The following is a 22,569-nucleotide window of genomic DNA, read 5'->3' as shown; positions in this document are numbered from 1 at the left end:
TCAAAACTAAGATATTATACTGCAAATAAGGAGCGTGTTTTATTGACGAAACACAACGAAATTATTCAAGAAATGTTAAGGTTAAAACCATTAATTTAATTACTGTTGTATTGTTGTCCTTTATATTATGTTTAAAATGTAAATTCAAAACAATATATATTTGATGATCAGTATGTTATATAAGACACCTCGGCAGGAGGATAAGAACAACTAAATCTTGCCATACTGCCCTTTTAAATTCAACACAATGTAACTCTGTAATTATAAATGTACTAAACTATGGAATGCTCTTGAATCTCTTTTTAAAACCATACACTCCAAAAATGCCTTTCAATCTGAGTTTAAACAAATCTTTAAAAATATCTACTAGCTTCATACTTCCCTTTTCTTCTTCATCGTTGACAATGTATATATATATATATATTTTGTAATGTGTAACGCCAATGATTTTCGTTACGTTTTGTGCTTTGATTGTATGTTGTATTTGCTGTTTTTATTACAAAGAATGTAAGTGGAATCGCTGAGTTTTACTGCAAGCCACTGGCATTTTAATGCGATTTCCCAGGCATAATTTTATTATACATTGTATCTTTGTATTTTATACAAAGTAATAAAATTGAAATTGAAAAAAATTGGCAACACCTTAAAGATTCAAAACCATTGTTTTTTTCCGACCAAACTTGACAATGATATCTACTTTTCGACGAAATTATTACCTAAGTATATTTTTCTGAGACATTGAATTTTATTATATGAATGTAGCATTCAAAGGAAAAAGATATTTCTGTTGCCAATTTAAAGAAAAATATGTGATCAATTCAGCCCTTAAAATTTCCCTGTCTCGAAACGAATAAAGATTCAAGTTCATTCATTTTGATTTGATTTAATTACTAAATGACATTTGAAATATGTACATTAATGGACAATCTTTCCCTCTCGACCTTTCTGTGCCTTAGTCTTCCTCTCTCTCTCTCTTCCTGTGTCTCTTCCTCTGTCTGTCTATTGATGTGCCTCTGCCTCTATCTATCAGCCCCTCTCTATCTCTCTGCCTCTCTGTCTGTATGTCTCCCCCTCTTTCTCTCTCTTTCTCTATGTGTCTCTGTCTCCGTCTGCCTCTCTCTCTCTCTCTCTCTCTCTCTCACACACACACACACACACACACACACACCAGTTTGCTTTATAAATATGCTATGTTACCCCAAGGTTTGGGGCTAAATAAACCAAAAACTTTAGGGGGTTAGAGTTCGAAAATATGAAACCATGTTACTGCATAATTAGTACCCTTTTTACCATTTGCTTTTAATGAAAGAAATATTATACTGATTTTCGAACGAATTAACCACCACCATTCACAAAAATATCTGAAATTAGACAAGCAACTGGAATTTTCATTATATCTCTGCAAAATTGTTGATAGAAACATTTGAAAATATGTTTTGAAAAGTAATGTAACATATTCAAATGGATTAAGTATAACAATGAGATAAAAAAATTTGAAGAAAATTTCAAATTACAGTTTTAAATTCAAGTCTGCAAACTTGTGTGCAATTATTCAAGAATAAATCAAAAAAGTAATGAACGACTTTAAAACTGAATAATTAGATGATAAACTGGACCTATAGATTTTTGTTCAGAATCGTCAAGAAAAATATTGGAATCAATATCAACAATTTAAAAAGGAAACATATATTTTCAATTAAATATGCAATAAAAATAATTTTAAACTGAACTCGTGGATTCGTTATATATAATTCATGCCAAGTAGTAAGATAATCATTACATTTTAGGAAAGGTAACTTAACGAGTTTCCAATAAATTGACCAGGAGCAAGTCAAGATAATTTTTTGTGTTTTCCCCTTTAAATTATGCATGATAAATTGAAAGAAAAGTGTATAAATAAATGTTATGGCACAATGAACTAATTTTCAACTAATTAATCTTATCAACTGTAATGTTTAATTAGTCATCTTTAGTTCATTAACACTCACTGTAGAAACCTTCAAAAAAACGTTTTAAAAATCTTCACCAACTCCTTTTTTGTTTAAAGATGAAGTTGAGTTCTGGTCATGCGATTACATTGTGAAAGGAACGGTGTGGAATCGATCAGAAAAGGTTGATCATCTAGCATATAAGTAATTGTGTGTATTGCAAGGTTCTGGAATCATCAAAATGATAATAAATTAGGCCAAGTCTTGGTAAAATTACAAACACTGTACACAGAAAGATGTATATGGGACTACACGAACACGTGGCGTAAAAATCCTACCCTGGATTTTTACGATGTAACATGACATATTTAGAATATGAAGGCATTTAGGGAGCCGTGCTTTTCAGGGAACGTGTTTGATATGATGTTCTTCCACACTTGCGTAATAACAATGACAACGCTCACAAATTATTTGTCACCTCTTCCCAGAACTCAATCTTCTCTTTAAGATTGTGTTGAAGTTTAACAAAATAAATAACACGTTCGCAACTACATTCGATTGAACCTAAAAAAACCCACCTAAATTAAATATTCTTTTGCTTCGCCTATTGAAATTTGCAAACATGACAATGACGGATTGAGTAATCCGAAAAAGTTTTTATGGGATAAACAATAGGGTATTGAAATTGCTCTTGAATTGATTCTTCGAAAGTAGCTACAATCATGCTAAACCTAAACTAAAACAAAACAGAAAAACAATAGAAACCAAAACAAAACTTAACTTAAGTAAACTTGGTTAATTAATTAAATTCGCCAGCAGCAATCTTAAAAATAAGTTCGACGAATCGATTATGCTCAGATATGAATCGATCCGTCTGTGCTACACGTGAGAATTGGATATCTGAGTCACTATGGTAGTAGTAGCAGTAGATCAGTCGCACGCCCTGGTTATACAAACCGTCGCTAGGATTATCTCCAGATACTATGGACTTGCCATCAGTCGGCCAGTAGATCGATTCCTTCTTCACCGACATACCATGAACCTATACCAAAAGATAATATATTTTGGTATAGCACTTTATTATTAATGTTTCTAAGCGCTTTACATCGATTTGTACAAATCATCAAAGGTATATTTGTAATAAAAATTAATAACGATTCATGAATTAAATTTACAAAGGAAGGAGTAAGCAATATAAAACAAATTATAGTAAGGAAGATTATACAAAAGTTTACATAAAACTACATGTATTGCATTTGTTAAACCTCCATATTAAGACATAACATAATAAATAGGCACCTAAAAGTTAACAATATACAATTCAAGTTATGAGATGTCTACAAAGTAATTACATACTTAGGGAAGTTAATAGAAACTGATAAAAGACATCGTTCAACAGATTAAAAGAGTAAAATGGATACGTCGGCACGAAATCAGACATTTCTGATTGACCTATTTTTATTTCAACGGACAGATGGAGGAATAAAGTAACTCTGCTATAAATCATCTCAAATTGATAAATGATGTCCCGATTTCAGACTAATTGATGGGCAGCAACAAGTTCAAAATCTTTGCAACAAGGCCATCACTTCAGTATAGCTCTATATTGCTACAATGAAACTTATAATTAATGTTGCACTTGAATTGCTAACCGGCTCTAGTGTACAAAAACCTACGGCTTTAAATCCTCTCCTTGGGATTTAAAAATGAATGATTAATGCTGTATCAAAGGGCACTAATTCGTCGACTTGGTTTTGAAACTGGGACCTCCCGAATACAATATCTCTGCTCTACCACTGAGCCATCACGCCTCCTTAAAGCAAAGCAATTCAACAGATTTGTTGGCCTGATGTTTTTTGGATTAAGTTTTAGGTCAGGTTGAATGGGTTATAATACAACATGAGCTATTAATTTCTACGTTTTCAGATAATGTTAAAGCATGATACTGGCGTTCAAATCTGCTATTTTGGGCTTAAAGGGATTTAGTAACATTGTTCAGATGAGGGAAAATGGTGCTAAGGTAGTGACTTCAATGCTAAATGTACAATTAAAGATAATCTGAAAGTTGAGTGAGAACGGACCATTATTAACGATAAAAATGGGGAAACGTTGATCTGATCGATTCCTTACTTCTCCCATCTTTATTATTACAATTTGATTACATTTTAGGTAAATGCAAATCGTCACAAAGCAATGAATTGGCTCTATATATACCATTCCAGATATCAAAGTGTTTACAGATTTTTAAAAGCCTGTCTTATGTCTTTATTTATGGAAAAACGGTTAGAAAAATTCAAAAAAGGTTAGAAGGTGTCGCACAGTGACGCCTTCAAAGAAAGCCATACATATCTTTGTGGTTTGAGAATTGTTTCAGGATTTGTTTGCATGTTAGAGGGTTAGAACAGTAGAAGGAATATAATAAGTAACATTTCATACACAAATTAAGGAGTTTTTTTTATCACCCTTCAACAATGTTACCGAGTCACTTTAACAGTTAAACCCGGTTCTCCCTTTGCTTTGTCGCCTTTTGATCGAGCCATATTCCTTTTTTGTGTGAATATTTTAAGTGAAATCCTAACTTTGTGAGGTTAAATAATTTGATTTTAATTTGTCTTGGAATGATTTCTTCAAAGTGATTGACAAGTCATTCACAATTTGTGTTCGTGGATGAAATTATGTCGGGTGGGGGGCATCCCACCTCCCAAAATAAATGGATGTCAGTGTGAAGAGAAAACGTATCTTTGTTGGACATTGACGGTCATCTACTCACCATTTGACATTTACCAAAGCGTGATAAAAGCATGAAGTTGGAATCAACGGGGAGGTGTATTTTCTGTGAAACAACGTTATCATTCCGGCAGCAAAAGTTGATTGCAGTGTCTGTCCCAGAAGGTTGAACGCCCTCAGTCATGCCAAATGTGGCGTCATTATCTGGGTAACCCCAATCTATGCTACTAGATGTGAAGCCTAAGAAAGGGGCCGGACAAAAATGAAAACACATGAGAAAGATTGTAAATATCCAGTCTTGCACCATGGAGGGATAAATGGGACAAACACACACCCATATATAAACATTTCATCAGCTACTCTACAAGGCAGGCTGCTATTCAGTGCGATCCAGAAAATGAAAAAGAAACCCGAAAACACACGGTCACTGTCAGCAAACTATGAGCTGCATGAAATTAATAGAATTCTCAACTCTATAGAAAGCTATGTGAAGGAATAGTCAGATCACCCCTAAACTTGAAAAATTATAATTAAGCACATTCTTTTATTCCCCGTGTCTAAGTATAAGTAAAACAGCTTACTGAGGGTTATTAGCCACAAATGACACGAGTAACTACTGTCGTACAAAAATAAAAACCGAAAATATATACAACAGCCTGTAGATCACACAATTATACATGTAGGTCTACAAGCTTAGAGTACCGGATTAGACCGGTTTGTGCTTCCGAATTTAGGAATTAAATAGCCTAAATAAACCTATCTATTCTAAAAAAGGAAATGTGTACCGTATAATTTATATACACTGTACAACATCATATATTTTTTTTAAAAAGTAATACAAGAAATAAACACCCGCTTCGCCAACATTGCCACTGCATATCTTAACAAGGTTTTATAGTGGATTTGATGCGTGTGGTCCAGTATAATTATAAAACTAATTCATACTTTGTGGGCATGTCGAATCAAATTGGTAGATGCAATAAGATCCAGGTTGCCATTGCCATCTAGAACCAGGAATGCTAGATACAGTCTTTATGCAAAACTCTTGTCTCGAATAAACCGATGATATGCTATAACCCGCAAAAAGATTAACGTTGCTCCATTTGTTTTCTCGTTCATCTTTTGGGCCATAAAATCGAATGCGAGATCCCTCGTCCCAATCAGTAGTAGGGCAACCGTTGTAGGGCTTGGGAAGACCGTAGACCCCATCCGGCCACGTTAGAGGTATTTGGATGACTGGATCTAACCGATAAAACGACAAGTTGAGAAATGATCACATCCTAAAATTTGTTGCTACTTGTGATTTTGTTCTTCTTCAACTTCGCTGTTTTGTAGTTTTCAACGAAAGTCTTTGAATTCGCCTTCTTTTTAATAAATTACTCTTTTTGTTAAAGTCAATATTTGGTTCATGTTTATAGAACTAAGCAATAATTGGTTTCTGTAATTTCTGTCTTCAATATTATTGTATAACAAAATAATTTGTTATCTACACCAACAAGGCCATTGTGGAAAGCAGATAGAGGATGGAAAGAGAAAGAATCCTAAAAATAGTCATTTATGACATGAAATTGTACATATGTATATATATAAATAATTCATAAAATAGTGTGTGGCAAAAATAGTCAACTGTGACTGATTGCCAAACAAAAACAAATCAAGAAGAAGAAGTTTCTAATAAAAGTGCTGCCCTATAAAGATAAAACTGTGGTTAATAAAAAAACAAAAAACAAGGAGGACACCATCTCTAAGTTATGTTTAACCTTTCATTAGTCACCAGTGTCAATTTGCAAAGTAGCTCGTTTGCCATATGGCTGGAATACTCCCCTGGGAGTGGAGAATGTACATACATTGTGTGCGGGAAAGCCTGAATCCCTTGGCCGGGGTAATAATATATATATCTGTAAAGCGCTTTGATAGGGCCTTCGGTCCTGAAAAGCGCTAAATAAGAACTAGCTATTATTATTATTAATATTATTATTATATGGACAAATCTGGCCAACGCAAAGGCTTTAATAAATTGCCTATGTCCGGTTTTCACAACCTTTTGAACGACTAGTATTGCTCTGAAACGAAAATTGTAATTCTTTAAAAAAAAATATAGAAAAAAAAGACACATAGAAAGTGCACACCCTCAATGGCTAGGACGGCAGACCAATCTCTCAAATATGAGTGTTGAACATTTTCTTTTGACTCAGATTCACTACATTTTCATTCAACAAAAAAAAACTGGTCGAGCTATTTTTTAAAGTTATCTCTTTCAGTATACCTGAATTACAAATAAAACAGCATAACTACAAGTCTGTTATTTGACTCCTGATATGTCGGTAAAGCCTGTTAGATATTTTTAGTTACTTGGTACCTTAAAAGAACAAATTGAAAGTAAGGACTTTTTTTTCATTCTTCTGCTTTTGGCTTTTTTTTCCACGCGCCGTTTTCCCGTAAAACATTGTTCATAATTTCTGTCACTCTATCCCTATCAAAAGACAAATTAAAAAGTCAAGATTTCTTTTTTCATACTTGTGCTCCTATCTATTTCACGCCATTCGCCGTAGTTCGATAAAGCCTGGTCCATATTTTGTTTCACGCTCTCCAGATCAAAAGAGGCGGTGCAGTGGCCTTCAGATATATAGTCATCTAATCCCGTCCAGTAGTCGTTTACGAAGATCTCTGGCATGGCAATCAGTTTTAGGCTGATGGGCTCTATAGAAAAGAAGACGAAATAAGACAAAAGTTGAATTAAAACCCATGTTCTGATCCGAAATGGGGTTTTAACGACAAAACATTTTTAGAAAAAAAAGCTCTACATATATGGAGAGTTCGGTCCCAAAACATGCTGCACCTATATACTAGTAGTTCAGTTTGAGAAAACAACGATTGGCCATTCTTATCTACAGTTTATTATCAATGTTATAATTTAAAATCGCTCTGAAATACTACTGAATATTAAGCTAAAATGTTTAATCACTTTTTAGGAATAAGGTGCCTTTTAAAAATATCTATTTGTCTTAAATTGACTATTTGAATATTAATAATTATAATAATAATATTAATAACAACAATGATTGGGACTAGACTTGGGATTCGTCACGGAGATGAATAAGGTGATCTGCCGTTTTGATCGAGACATAATACATATACAAAACTCAATGGGAGATTTGGTCTTTAATAAAAGAAAATCCACCCTCCACTTATATAACACGCCTATGTACTAGCTCATTTAGCAAGCAATGATGTAGAAACAGTAGAAATTATTGTTCTGACTATTGTTCGGTACATACAGAGCAGACAGAGCAGCTAGGAAAGCGATGTTGACGGTCGAGAATCGTTAGGAGAAAATGTGCAGATGAGAATTGTAAGAGAGATAAAGTATCGATGAAGAATAGTAAGAACTAAGAGGCGTTCACCAAATCTGACCATGAAATCAAAAGGCTAGACTGCGTGTTTAGATTTACGACCCAGCCAAGTATCATGTTTTGACGAAGGCTTGGGAGGCAGGCACGTAGCCACGGAGGAGGGGGGGGGGGGCACGTGCCCCCCCCAAATTTCCAGGATCGGTTGAACTTTTTAGACCCCTTTTTTTACCTCGATCGATTACATATACGTCCCCCCCAAACATCAAACTCTGACTACGTGCCTGTTGGGAGGGTGGGTGATAAGAATAACGAGTAGGAGCCGCGTTAATCGGCCGATCACCTAATAGCACCGAGTCAATGAGAAAATCGGACTCTGACAAAAATTCCCAGCCTCCATTAAAAAACACGTACAAGTAAAAACCACAATGGCAGATTTTGCAGTCTTCCCTGTCCTTAATTTTAAAACAGAGTTTTAACCACGATCCCGTCTTCTGATCTAAAATTGAATCACATTTCATTTGTAGAGTGCAATCTCAGCTTCAACATAATGAAATACGGGATACATCAGAGTATTAGTAAAGATGAGATATATTCAAAACAACAACGGCAAATATTACCTAATCGAATAAAATTCAATTTTTCATTTAAGTGGCGCTATTTTTACGTCAACGCATTCTAGCAGCAAACGTGATACACATACACAAAACAACCAAGTAAGATACAACATATTAACGAGGAAAATTTAAAAAAGAAGAAAAAAAAGGTCCTTTATTATAGTAGTTAAAAGCCTAATCACGGGAGGAGGGGGGCACGGGGGGGGGGGGGGGGAATGTGCCCCCTAAAATTTCCAAGATCGGTTGAACTTTTTTAGACCTCTTTTTTTACCTCGATCGATTACACGTATGTGCCCCCCCTCCCCCCAACACACTGCTAATCACCCCTCCCAACTTTGCATTTAGCTCAGGAAGAACGAGTCATCCAGAGTTTAGGAAACGTCGAGATTCTAGACAGAACATGATTATTATCAAAGTCATGTTGTACTTTTGAGCAGAGCCTTGGACAAAACGAAAATAAAAGGAAAAATAATTTTAAAAACAATGCGTTCACTCATATGAAGCCGAAGGAGTGCTTTAAGAACTAATGTGATGTGACTGTGCCATTTTAGTAATCGTAAAAGTTTATTGTGAAATATGCAATAATGCTATATTGAATTACTTTTAAAAATGTGGACATAGCATGTTTAGGAACTAGAATGTGATCGACTACGACCTCAGTGTAGTAAAATACCCTACCGTTTAATTCATTGGTTCCGATTCTGTACTTTGAAGAACTGCTGCCAAACTTAGTTTCACTGTCCATTGCGCTATTGAATGATTCCATATCAACCGATAAGGAAGCACTGAAGCCAGCATAGGCTCCTGAAGCTGAGATGCTTCCTTCAACCTGTACAATGATAATGATAATAATAATTATAATAGTAATAACAATGGTAATAATAATGATTTTGAATTTCACTTTTAATCTAAAAAAAGAAAATATGCCCGTATTGATCTGGTCTGTCTACAACATGTTTTTTTTTTTTTTGGGGGGGGGGGGGAGGGGGTGGGGAATCAAGTAACGTATCAATTTTGCGGTGGATCCTCGAATTCTTTTGTTTGCACTGTTTGAATGTTAATGTAAAATTTCCCTTAATCCTAACCAAATTTGATTATCTCTTTTAATTATTAAAAGCTGCAGTTGTGTTGTTCATGGAAAAAATGCTAAATATGGGATTTGCCATATTTGGCATTACAACTGTAGGATTTGACTGTTGGGTCAGAATGATAATGCCTTTTGGGGTCAAAACACAGATTGCTAAAACCCCACTATCGTTCGATATAGTTCGAAGCAAGTGTGTTCGGCTGACTTGTAAGCAGAATGTTCAAAACACAACATAATTTAAAGACATTGTCATGGAATCACCCATTACCACTCACAAACACAAACACACACACACGTACTTACCCACACGCACAAATATACGAAAATGCATTTCTGGTGAACATTCTTACATTTTGAGCTGCGTAATTGACGAAGGATGATCGTTTTTCTTCCAAGTTTTCACCTTCCCTAATTCCCAAATTAGCCTCTTCGATGACATGCTATTGAATAAAAAATAATAGTAAGGTTGTTATTTTCGTTTGTATTGTTAATTAGTATTACTTTTAGTATTATTAGTAGTATTATAATTAGTATAGGCCTATTCATTCGTATATTTACTTACTCACTTATTCCTGATATAACTACTAATACTACTACTACTACTACTACTACTACTACTACTATTATTATTAATTATAATACTAATGATAATACTCATGAAGATAATAATATTTCTATTCATATATGGCCTTTTCCGAAAGATATTATATAAAAATCTATCCAATATTCATTTATTCGTTTGACCATGAACAAATTTAAGAATAACTACATTTGTAATACTTGTTTGGAACAAGTATAGGTGGGGTGATCCAACAAAAAATTGAGACAAAATAAAGGGTACATTTGAGATAGCTTTTTGTCTCAGCTACAAAATACTCGAAGTTCAGCGTAAACGAAGCTAAAACGTTGTAGATATTGCTGGCGAAAGACGGGAATGTAGAATCGAGTTTTGAGAAAAAGACATGTCCCACAGAGAATACACGCAAAATGTGAAAAATTGACATGCCTCCTTTAATTGCAAAAATACGCCATGATGCCTTTGTAAAAATGAAGGATAGTAGCAACTGCATTTGTAGAAAATTGTCTCAGCTAGAACATATCAAAATTTGGAAGAAAATCAATCAATATTTACAGCGATAAAATCAATTTTCAAAAAATATGCTGACATCATAATATGCAAATTGAAATTATGGGTTCGGAGACAATTATGATGACGTCATGAGAAAATTGAGAGTCAAATGAGACATGAAATCATATCTCCAATTCATATTCTATCACAATATGAATAAAAAAATTGGGGTCACCTCGACTCCTAAAGAGCTACAATGGATTTTGTATAGGCATGTTTTTGCCCATATATGCTATGTAATACAAGAGCTTGCGCGCACGGAAATTTATGTTAAACGGACGCTCATTACGTTATTAATAGTCATATAGAGATAAACATGTTATCAATTTGTTTGTAAAAATATGTGAAACATCATGAAAGAAAACAAAATGGCGATTCTACGCTGTGTAATGGTGTAACGCGCGAAAACGCGCGCGCATGCGCCTGTGCGCGATTTTTCATAAAATGCTTAGAATGGCCTAAAACGTATGCAAAATGATTTTGAGACGATTTTGAGCATTATAAAACTTTGCGCGCGTATTGACGCGCGCGTTCTTTGACCTGAAATTGACCGGACGGATATTGACCTTGATTATAATAAATATGAATGAGAAATAGCTTTTGGTTATGAAGATATGATCATGAGTTGATTTTCGTAAAATTTTACAAAATGGCGCCTAGATGACGTCATCAGCAAAGATCAATGTTGAAAACAATATTGTGCTTTGTACATATGCCTATACATATGTGTGCCAAATTTCAAGGCATTTGATCAAGCCATTTTTAAGTAATCGTGCTTACAAAAAAGTGGTTCGAAATAAGAAAAATAAAGAATAAATAAAGGCAATTCTAACGAAATTATAAGGTGGTCTACGTTATACAGCCCACCTGATAATAAAGGCAATTCTTTTGAAAATTATAAGGTGGTCTGTACGATATACAGCCCACCTGATAATAAAGGCAATTCTTTTGAAAATTATAAGGTGGTCTGTACGATATACAGCCCACCTGATAAAGGCAATTCTAACGAAATTATAAGGTGGTCTGTACGTTATACAGCCCACCTGATAATAAAGGCAATTCTAACGAAATTATAAGGTGGTCTGTACGATATACAGCCCACCTGATAAAGGCAATTCTAACGAAATTATAAGGTGGTCTGTACGATAAACAGCCCACCTGATAAATTCGAAGTAATATGTAAAAATATACAGAGTGAAATGAGAATTAATGGCATGTGGGCTGGGGTTCACGAATTCGAAATTCTCCCCTTTCGCCTCACATGTAACATTTCACATACCATTCCGAAAAATATGATAGATACTGCACGGAAAACAAATATAGTTGTAATAATTGCGGGGCGTCAGAAAGGACATCATTAATGCTGATGAGATCTATTTAGGGGTGTATTTTTACCGTTCCCCAGTCTTCCATGAATTCCATATAATCTGCTTCCGTGTAGGTCTGTGGAAGGCGGCAGGCGGCAGCCACAAAGCCGGGTGAGAGTAAATGCTTCCCGGTGAGCGCAAGTTCCGTCCGGTAACGTGCTTGTCCAAGGTTTGTGATTGTCTCGTTACTTAGAAACACAGATCCTTCACCTGACGTTTTGTCAGCCACTTGTTGATAACCTACAGGAATTATTTCCATTATTCATTTTCTTTATACTCTTTAACCGTTAACATGGTTAACCTACATAATGCCATGCAATTTTTTTTTACATTTAATTCATACATTATACTACATTCTAGCTATACACATTTTTTTAAGGTGATTGGTACATATTAATAATAATATAATTTACCATGATTTCATTTTGAAGAAAATATACTGTTCTTTACACTTCAGTGTCACACCAATCTAACATTCATCACAAAAGATACTGCAACAGCTAGGTCACCAAATATGATATATCTGTATATTGAACAACATACGAATTTCCCTCTCTTCAAACCTCAGTCACACCGCCAGACTTCAAATGGACTTCAAACATGACCTCAGTCCCAAAATAGAGTTCGAAAAAGGGGTAAGAAGAGGCCTGATTAATATTTGGTCCTTGTTGTATTGCCTGTCACAGAAATGTCACACTTGCGCCCCCACCTCCTGCCCGAGAATTATTGATCCACCTCGAATAGAGATTTATAGGTAGAGAGGGGAAAGTATATAGGCCTATAATAGAACAAGATATGAAAGAACATTAAGAGATTGAGTTACAGTAAACAAAATTCTGAATAATTATAGAAATTGGAACGGAGAAAGAGAGAGAGAAAGTGAGTGGGGGAGATAGAGAGAAAAATAAGATAGGATAGATGGAGATGAGGAGATCTAACGAATCTTGCAACCATGTAGATGAATGTAATGTATTTTTCGTTATGCTGTCCGTGTGGGGTCGGACTCGTTAGCGTGACTGTGGTATTAAGTGGAAGCAGACAACTTACGGGCACTTGCAGCGAATTGGACCTCGGCCATGACACCTTCGTATCCACCTGCAAAGAAATAGATCGAAGGAGATTGGTGTGCGAGAAAAACATGATTAGTAATATGTATTACACGTTGAACGGAAAAGTTGTCCGTGTCTACGAAACATTTGATCCACCAAATTTACTATTTCAGATTCACATACATTTAGTAATCTTATATTTCAAACATTCATAACTCTCATATGGCTCCGTTTAGTCTCATTTCACAACGCCCCCTATCGTCAGAGCATGATCAGAGTCAGCAGCCTAACATGTTATCCTATGGACGTTTTTTTAAAAATTCATTTTTTGTTTAAACGAAAAGCACATCTACCCCGACGTACGTTTTTACTAGCTCTTTCATTGGAGCCCTTATGTCTCATAGACTTTTGAAAGTTCACCCACCGTAATTTTTCAAAATAGGTTGCAAGCTCGTCATTGCCTTTAATACACATGTGAAACAAGTCTAACTTTGGACTCAGTTTACCAAGCGATTTGAAAATTATAGGTCGAGCACACGAAACATCAAAAGCATGAATTATCATAGATCACTTCTGCCTATTTCATTATGTCTATTTTATCCAACCCCCCCCCCCCCACCGTAATTTTTCCATTTAGTAAAAGCAAACATTTTGCCGAGTTTAGCAAAAACATGAATATTCATGAACGGTCAGACAATACAGCCTTTTAGTACGTAACGTATAGTGAATGGGAATGGGCGATGATCCGTTCAGGAGGTAGAGGTCAGTGGTTTGTGCTGGCAATGTTCACGCGAGCGAAAATGAGACAATCGGAGCAATATTCTTATTATGAGTCCTATTTATTCCGTACTTTCTCCATTCTGTCTTTCTTATTTGTTCTGCTTTCATACAGATGAGCGATTGCCCTGCAATATGGCTAAATAGGGTAATCCTCCGGGCTACAGGCAGCTACTTGAATACACTCATTTATTTGTGCGTGCCTAACAAAAATACATTATTCGATATTTCTAAAGACTGAAGTCAGTAAAATTCATGTCATCCATCTCGTATCAAAATCTTTGAAAAAATGTAGTTACACACTATTTGTTCTTGCAATTTGTGATTCGTAAGGCCTTATACAATATCGTTTCACTTTTGCAAACGTTAAAGCTCCTGTAAAGTGTTGGGAGCCCCAACAATTTTGATGGCAAAATTTCGATTAAATTGTATCATAATGTGAAAGAGGAAAAATTTAAAACACATTTCTGGTCAGGATTTTCTAATTTTTCCCTGCAATACGTTTACTTCGGCGGCCTCGTTATTTTTGTTTTGCCGTTATCGTTCTTCTTAGTATTTCCTCGTCATCTCTCATATCTCTCAATCATATACCTGTTCATATTTCCCTTCCGTTTTTTTCTTCTCTTCTTCTCTTTCTCTCTTAGCTTCTTTTTTTCCTTCTTTCCTTTTTTTTTTCTTTCCCCCTTTTCTTTCATTCCTTTCCCATTTCCTTTCTCTTTTCTTCTTCTCCCTTTTCTTTGTTTCTCTTTTCATCTTTTCTCCTTTTCTCTTTCCCTTTTTTCCTTTTTAGTGTGGGGGTGTCACGTCCTCCCCCTCTTCAAGCGACTCCCCTGTCTGCAAAGGTCCATTGTTGCTTGGAAGTCGTATAATTGTAAAAATTTCCCTTCCGTCAGTACTGATTTCCCAAGTTTAAATAACACTCACCTGTTACTTCAACTTGAGCGGCGAGTTTGGAAGCGTAACTTTTTGTACCATGAAACGTTGACAGTGATGATTCTGAAAAGGCACTGTCTCGCCGTACGAACGATATCTCGTCGGGAATGCGACTCGTCAGGTCAGAAGTTGTTTGCCCTTGGTCATAAGTGAATTTGAAGATCCGTCGACTGATCAATATACCTGGATCTACGCCTCCAGTTTGTAAGTCACCCCCTTCAGGGTTACCATCTATCATGTTATAGCCGACACCGACAAAGAGGACGCCGTGCTGGATCGGAAGCTCATCTGCCGTAACCCAACAGCGGTTGACATCTTGAATTATTACCAGTGTCGAGATGATAAGAAGAAAAACATGTTTTCCGCCAAACATTCTTGATGGTCCTCGAATGCTACAAGAGATATCAACAAAACAAGAAAAAAATAACTGAGAGTGTTACGAGTAGCCGGCCTGCGCATCTAAAGATGGGTTGTTCAAAATGAATGATTGGAAGTTTGTACGGCACTTGCTCCTATGACAACATATCTGCGTTACTCTCTTACACTAAGCACATTCTGTTTGACTCTAAATTCAACGCTCTACTTACCCTAACCCTTAAACCCTAACCTTTAACGTAACCTTTAACCAAAATGTAACCCTAACCCTTACCATATATAGTAACTTCGACGAAATAAAACCGAGCAATTGTAGCAGGGGCAAATGTCTGGTAATCGCTGTGAAATGCGGTATTGTTTGAGCTAAATACAAACTCAACCCTAAAGGTCGGTGCTGTCGGTTCAGAATATGTTCATCTCTTGGCACCAAATACATGGTGATTACAGGTTTTACTTCAAAGTTATCTTTAAAACTCGATGTAAACACACCAAACACGTCATCAATGCAGTAATACACGTAATCTATATACATACAGTTAATAAACATGTGGGCAAAAATTTAGTTTTTGTGGAAATCAAATCAGTAACTTTGGGTTGCTATAACACTTTAAAAAAAAAATAGATATAAGCCTCGCCTTAGCACATGATATTTTCCTTGTAGGCCTACATGGGTAAATTTCTAGAAAATTTGGAAAAAATGCGTGTCTCCGATTTTGATATAATTATGGAAAAAAATAACAGTTTTTGATAACATTCAATTATCCGAGGAAATTATCATGTTTTTTTACTTACAATTTTTAAGATGTTAATTGATCCCTATTCAATAAAAATTAAGATAATTAAATTTTCCTTGATGTGACACCAACCTCAGGGTGGTTCAAAGATATCCTTTATAAAACACCTTTTTTCATCAAAAGGGCAGCTTTTTAGAACGCTCCCTTCGATTCAGGGGTGTTCGTTACAATAAAATAAAACACCTCTGAAATGTTGTGTATCATTGTAAAATCTTTCGAATAAACAAGGTGTGCTTGGTTTGTGTGGTAGTAACAGGCAAACCTCTATTTTCTGACTTTGGCCCTCCACTTATAGTCAACTCTACAGGATTTATATTACACTGAACATTTAATGGATGTTAAGTTTGCTTACCATACACTTTGGAGAAATCTTGGTAACTGATTCTTTCTTCTAAGGCACGACAGGTAAGAGGCATCTGTCTCGACGTATTAAACGACGTTACAGCTATAGTTGGCGGGGATACCGCCTAAGAGTGATTCTACACCAACCGATTTCTCTGTATTTATTGAGATGATTGGACTGCCTGCCAGATCACTTTGATCGCTATTGCCAAGCCCGTAACTTACAGGCCGATGAGATTAATATCTATCATGACGACAATATTAAATCTGAAAAAGCAAACCACACCATATGGTTCTTGGTTTTTGGTTTTTATCTTGCCTACCAGATCACTTTGATCGTTATTGCCAAGCCGGTAACTTCTCTGTGGAACAATTAATAATAATAATAATAATCTTTCAAAGTCAACTCCAAATTTGATTAAGCTAAACCGAAAATGAAATTACAGGTCGATGAGATTAATATCTATCATGACCACAATATTAAATCTGAAAAAAGCAAACCATACCATATGGTTCTTGGTTTTTGGTTTCGGGATTCATGCACTTTCCTATATAAAACAAGATGAAATAAATTTTATGTAAATTTGGGAGTATGATTTATTACTTGTTTTTGCTATACACATAATCTATCTATGTATCTCCTCCCGGTTCGGAGGTTGGTTGCAACATATTTCCATTTCACTCTATATTCTGCCTTTCTGGTGCACTCTTGCAGTTTTAGTCCACTCCAGTTCTTGACATTATCTTCCCAGTTGATTCTGGGTCTCCCTCTCAGTCTAGTTCCTTCCACTCTTCCCTCCAACACATCATTTAAGAGGCTTTTTTGCCTTTTAACATGACCAACATATTTGACTTTTCTCTCATTAAGTAATCCTACCAGTGCAATTTGTTTACGGCCTGCCATGTGAAATATATCTTTGTTGGTTTTCATTTGTTTTTCCAGGATATTTCCATCATTCTGCTGTAAATCCACATTTCAAAAGATGTTATTTTATTTACTATGGCCATGCTTATTGTCCATGTTTCTGCTCCATACAATATGACAGACCATACATTACAGTATACTAGTCTTAACCAAAGCACAAATTTCACCTTTCTATCTGTGAATATAAAGTATTTTCATTGCCAGAAATGTATTCCGAGCTATTTCTATTATTCTTTTAATGGCATACTGGGTGATATCATGAACTATTACTGAGGGGGTGTAGACTAGTACTACCACTACATAACAATACTTTTCCTGCATGTGATTCCTACACATTTAATTTATAATCTAGTCATGGGTATTCAAGAAGGAAAATAAAAAGTGCAATTACTGCCACTAAAGAACTATGGTGGTGCTGCCCCCAGCCCCGCTTGGGGATATGTATCCCATTTAAACAACTTAAGATCTCCCTTGCCTAAGGATGATTCACACCAAGTTTGATTAACATCCGATCATTCCTTTTTGAGAAGAGGTTGACAATAATTAACTAGCTTACGGATGTCGAACGACGGACAAAAAGCGATCGCAATAGGCCACTTGAGCCTCTTGCCCAGGTGAGTAAAAAAACCCTGACACTTGTTAGCAAAACTAACCAATTAACTAGCTTAACATGTGATACTATAAACAGATATATAATATTTCATAAAAATACAATGAAAATAAAAAGAACAGAGTAGCCCTTATCCATGTTATCTGGCTGATATATATGCATAGCATACAATGCTATATTCATACCCACAATTTCCCTAGTGTATGCTTCAAATAGAAATGATTTACGTTGAGATAGGAGGAATATTATGGTGGTTGTACATAACAAAACAAAATGATTGAGGTAGGCACGCGCTTAACCACATGTTTAAAGGAATAGTTGAGTTCTTGTTTAAGACCGTAATGCCTTCAAAGTGCATGGTTATTGCTCTTATTCTTATTTATTCTTATTTTTGTATTGTTATTCATGTCTTCTTTATAAAAGCAGGGTGGTCCCATTCAAGCCGCAAGGCCTGCTTTACAAGGGAGCCCTGCTGTAACAAACAAATTTCATTTCAAATATCTTACAATACACATAAATATACAATAAAAAACAACATAATATAAACAAACTGTAAAACATTTCATACAAATAGGAAATTAGATGAAAATTGAAGAGGAGAGAGAGTAAACGAAAGAGAGAAAGAGAGAGAGGATGGTAGGAATACTTCATGTAAGCGATCGCAAAATTAACTCACTTGAATTTCAGGGACATTTCGTTTAAAAATTAGTGAGGCAGAACATTTGGTAAGTATGGGTAGTGAGTTGAATAACTTTGCTGCTGTGTACGAGAAGGTCTGTTTTTGTAAATCGGTTCTGGGTTTGGCAAGGTACAATCGATGCATTGATACTGATCTCGTGGGATACGGGTAAGCACTTTGAGGTAGACCTTGTTTTAGATAAACAGGAGCAAGACTATTCAGGATTTTATACATAAGTAGTTGATAATTGCATTCCAATCTGTGTTTGATGGATTGCAACTTTAAAGAGTTCAACATAGATTGTACAGGCGTATAATAATCTGCATCTAATACTAAACAACAATATTTGTTTTGACATGTCTGTAGTCGCTTAAATCTTTCATTTTCAGTGATCCCCAAAGAGTTGAACAATAATCAATGTGAGGAAGAATTAAAATATAGTATAAATTAGTAAATACACGTTTTGTCGAACAGTGTTTAACCCTCCGCATACATATGAGCGAGTTCATAATCCTTTTAACAACATCATTGACATGGGGAGACCTATCTAAGTTCTGATTTACAATAACACCCAGATATTTAAATTTCGATACATTTTCTATAAGTTTACAATCCATTTTTATCTGTAATTTGACTGGATTCTTCTTCCTTCGACTTGAAAATAACATAACTTTAGTTTTGTCTGTGTAAACAACTAGTCCATTTTCATTCATCTATTCCAATTTCTTTAATAAGAAGATCATGGGGGATGATATCAAACGCCTTTCTCAAGTCTAAGAAAACAGCACCAGTAAATCGCCCTTTGTCAAGGTTATCGTATAACAATTCACAAATCTATGTTAAGCATGTTGAGGTAGAATGTTTACTCCTAAAACCGGACTTTCGATCGGACATTAATTCTTCATTATGACGATATTCTATCAATTGAGAGTGGACTGCCCTTTGGAAACAGTGGACAAGAGGGGGATAGGACGAAAGTTACTTAGTTCGTGACTAGTCTTTGTTTTGGGAATAGGGACTTTGTTAGCCATCTTAAAGTCATTTGGGATACGCCCAGATTGTATTGACTGATTGAAAATACGAACAATAGGAATGGCAACCAATTGAGCACTAAGTTTCATTGATCCAATGATAGTCACCGCCTTCTGATTATGTGCATCTTAATGAAAACATTCAGCTGTTTTAACAATAACGACTGCGTAAGCATTTTCGGTCACTAGGGACTTTTAGATTCGCACGAAGACAATGGGGATTGCTACGGTCGACGTCCTTTTAATGCACTGCCTTGAATGGACGTCACACGTATCAGTCCACGCAAAGCTAAAAGTCCCTATTGACAAAGGAGCAGTTTCCCTCTCTTGGGTTTTGTTTGGATGGTGTGCTCTGTAAGAGTGTGTCTTAAATAAAAACATCCCCAATGGGGAGCAGCAAAGTTGAAAAGCAGACGATTTTGGTGATACGAAATGTATAATTACTGATTAGCACATTTTCGCACACACCCATGACCTTATAAAACAATTAGAAGGCCATGATCTTTAAAAGCCCTGTGCGTTGTAACTCTGGAATATTATGAGGAAATAGGGGGAAACTGGATTTTAAATCACAACCAATCCAAATATGACCTCTATTTATTATGTCAAGATGTTTTTCAAAAGAAAATACAGTACACGGAACAACAATTTCCGATTATAAGCCAGAACTGCACATCGATTTTCCATGATTTAGGCGAGTATTTTTTTTCTGGGCATGTATATTAACATGTGTAAAATCACTATCTTGATTCTGTCCCGGCTTTTTGGCGGTGACCATCATGAGATCAAAGTGAAGAAACATGTAGGGAATGTTATTGAGACGACATTGACGGAGACAATCACAATGAATTCGTTAAGAAAACGATGAATGTCCATCCATAATAGGTCCATGAGATAACGATCGATATAAAATCGTAATGATAGCGTTTTACAAAACACTTTATGGTCAGCCGTTTTATATCGAAGGCTTCTTACGTTTAAATGAGCAACTTTAAGCCCCTTTTCACTGGAAAATGTAAAATCAGCATGGTTCCACTCACCCACATCTTGACTTGACATTACTATCAGACGAATCTTTGTTCGTCTCTTGTTCATAATCTGTATCAAATAGAAAAAGATAATTGGGAAAATAAACATCTTGTACACTGCCAATTAACAAATTTCTCGCTAGGATCATTACTATTAGCACGTCGAACATTTGCACATTTAATATGAACCCATTTTGAACAATTAGTACACAGCACTGCTTTCTGATTTCTCTTTACAGGTTTTTCACATATAGAACAGGAATTACATGTAGTATTTAACCGGGCTTCGTCCAAGTCACGAGATGTAGCAGGCATATCATCTATGTCATCTAGTTGTGGTGTGAATGTTTCAGATTCACAATGATCATGGAACGGTAGTTCTTGAAATATACATTTATTACAAGTCCAATCAATGTCTCGCTCATAGTCGGATATTGGGACTCCACATTAACATGGCACCATTGTTGACAATGCACTCATTCTGGTTGCTCCTGACTGAAGTATTACATATCAAGCAACGATATTTCATGTTAGCACGACTGGTCATCATTAATTATGGTATGAAGAAATAAACCAAACTGCAGAACACTTACAAAGATTCAACAGGACGGAGATCTCTGATGGTGATTAACTTGTCGTTAGTTGACAAGACAAGAACGCGGCCGTCCTGTGTCCAGACACGTTTTACACGCTTCTCTTTGATTTTGTTGACACAGGCACCGACTATCTCCTGTCTTGATGAAGTTAGATCCTCTTTGATGTATATTTTGGATCCTCGAAGTTTCGACTTGGCTTGGTAGACCAACATCCTCATGTTGTAGCGGACAAACTTCACTATCACAGCTCTCGGACGATTTTCTGAGCCACGGAATTGGCCATTATCTGTTCGTGGGCGAGGTGTCACTTGATGACTTTTGCCCAGATCTGTAGGAATGAGGTCAAGATCCCACTTATCTTTGAACAAATTGAGGGCAATGTTATCAGTATTTTCGTTTTGAGATTCTGGTATTCCGTATATCCGCAACGAGTTGCGTCTAGTATATTGTTCAAGGTATTCGATTGCTGCCCTTTCCCTGTCGAGGCATCCATTTTATCTTTCACGTCTTTCACCTCTCTTTTCTTGCTTTCAAGTTCAAGTAGCATTCCATCATGCACATTTTGTGAGATTTTTTCTTCGAATCTCTTACACACAGTTTCATATACAGAGTCAACAATCTGATCAATTACAGGGCCCGACAGTAGTACCTTTGTAATTTCCTTGCATATCACGTCTTTTAGTTCACTACTCACGCATTCTTCTTCCACGGCTGAGTGACCATAGTCCGGCAGCCATCTCGATATACCTTGTTTTAGGGTCTATAGTTTTTTTTTCTTCGGATTATAGTTCCTTAGACCATCAATTTGAAGAATTCGATTGCTGACACTCTGTCAGCATTGAGCAATTTGAAATATGTGACGTCATACAAAATGGCCGCCAAAATCCCCTTTTTAACCAAAATTAATGATATAAAAAGTTTTAACAGCATTTTACTACATTAAATTGCAGTGACATATCTTGATTTTTTTCTAGAATCATCACTAAATAAAAATTGCGATACTGTATGATCACAAATGATATGCAAATTTGCATAATTCGGAATGGCGCCCTCTATAGACACATTAACTTGCATAGTTCTAAATGATGGCCAAATACCAATTTCTAACATGAGATTATCATATGTCATGAGTCAGATGCACTGGATACAGTGAGTAAAAATTATGCTGCACATTTTTTTTATTTCGTAATTTAATACTCAAAGAAAACACGGTTGAATTTTATGC

General features: G+C 35.8%; 1 protein-coding gene across 4 annotated transcripts; it reads right to left on the bottom strand.

The window, feature by feature from the left end:
• Window positions 1–2,365: 2,365 nt before the first annotated feature.
• LOC756464 lies at window positions 2,366–22,056 on the bottom strand. Of its 4 annotated transcripts, none has more exons than XM_001195228.4 (11): window positions 21,342–22,056; window positions 20,761–20,818; window positions 14,956–15,356; window positions 13,253–13,300; window positions 12,234–12,445; window positions 10,060–10,149; window positions 9,301–9,451; window positions 7,173–7,355; window positions 5,601–5,897; window positions 4,699–4,895; window positions 2,366–2,970 (listed from the first exon to the last, which is right to left on the bottom strand). In XM_001195228.4, exons 3-11 carry the CDS (start codon window positions 15,335–15,337, stop codon window positions 2,728–2,730), a joined length of 1,803 nt encoding a protein of 600 aa, XP_001195228.3. In that variant the 5' UTR covers window positions 15,338–15,356; window positions 20,761–20,818; window positions 21,342–22,056; the 3' UTR covers window positions 2,366–2,727. The 4 variants fall into 4 exon arrangements, with proteins under 4 accessions (XP_001195228.3, XP_011676479.2, XP_030843790.1 ...); XM_011678177.2 differs by lacking the exon at window positions 21,342–22,056 and adding an exon at window positions 21,015–21,309; XM_030987930.1 differs by lacking the exons at window positions 5,601–5,897; window positions 21,342–22,056 and adding an exon at window positions 21,015–21,310.
• Between the last annotated feature and the right edge of the window lie 513 nt (window positions 22,057–22,569).

This window comes from Strongylocentrotus purpuratus, unplaced genomic scaffold, assembly GCF_000002235.5.
Source record: "Strongylocentrotus purpuratus isolate Spur 01 unplaced genomic scaffold, Spur_5.0 spur5_scaffold_17, whole genome shotgun sequence".
In the NCBI taxonomy this organism is placed as follows: Eukaryota; Metazoa; Echinodermata; class Echinoidea; order Camarodonta; family Strongylocentrotidae; genus Strongylocentrotus; species Strongylocentrotus purpuratus.
The sequence above is the reverse complement of the archived record's forward strand: the minus strand, read 5'-3'. Positions and strand labels throughout refer to the sequence as shown.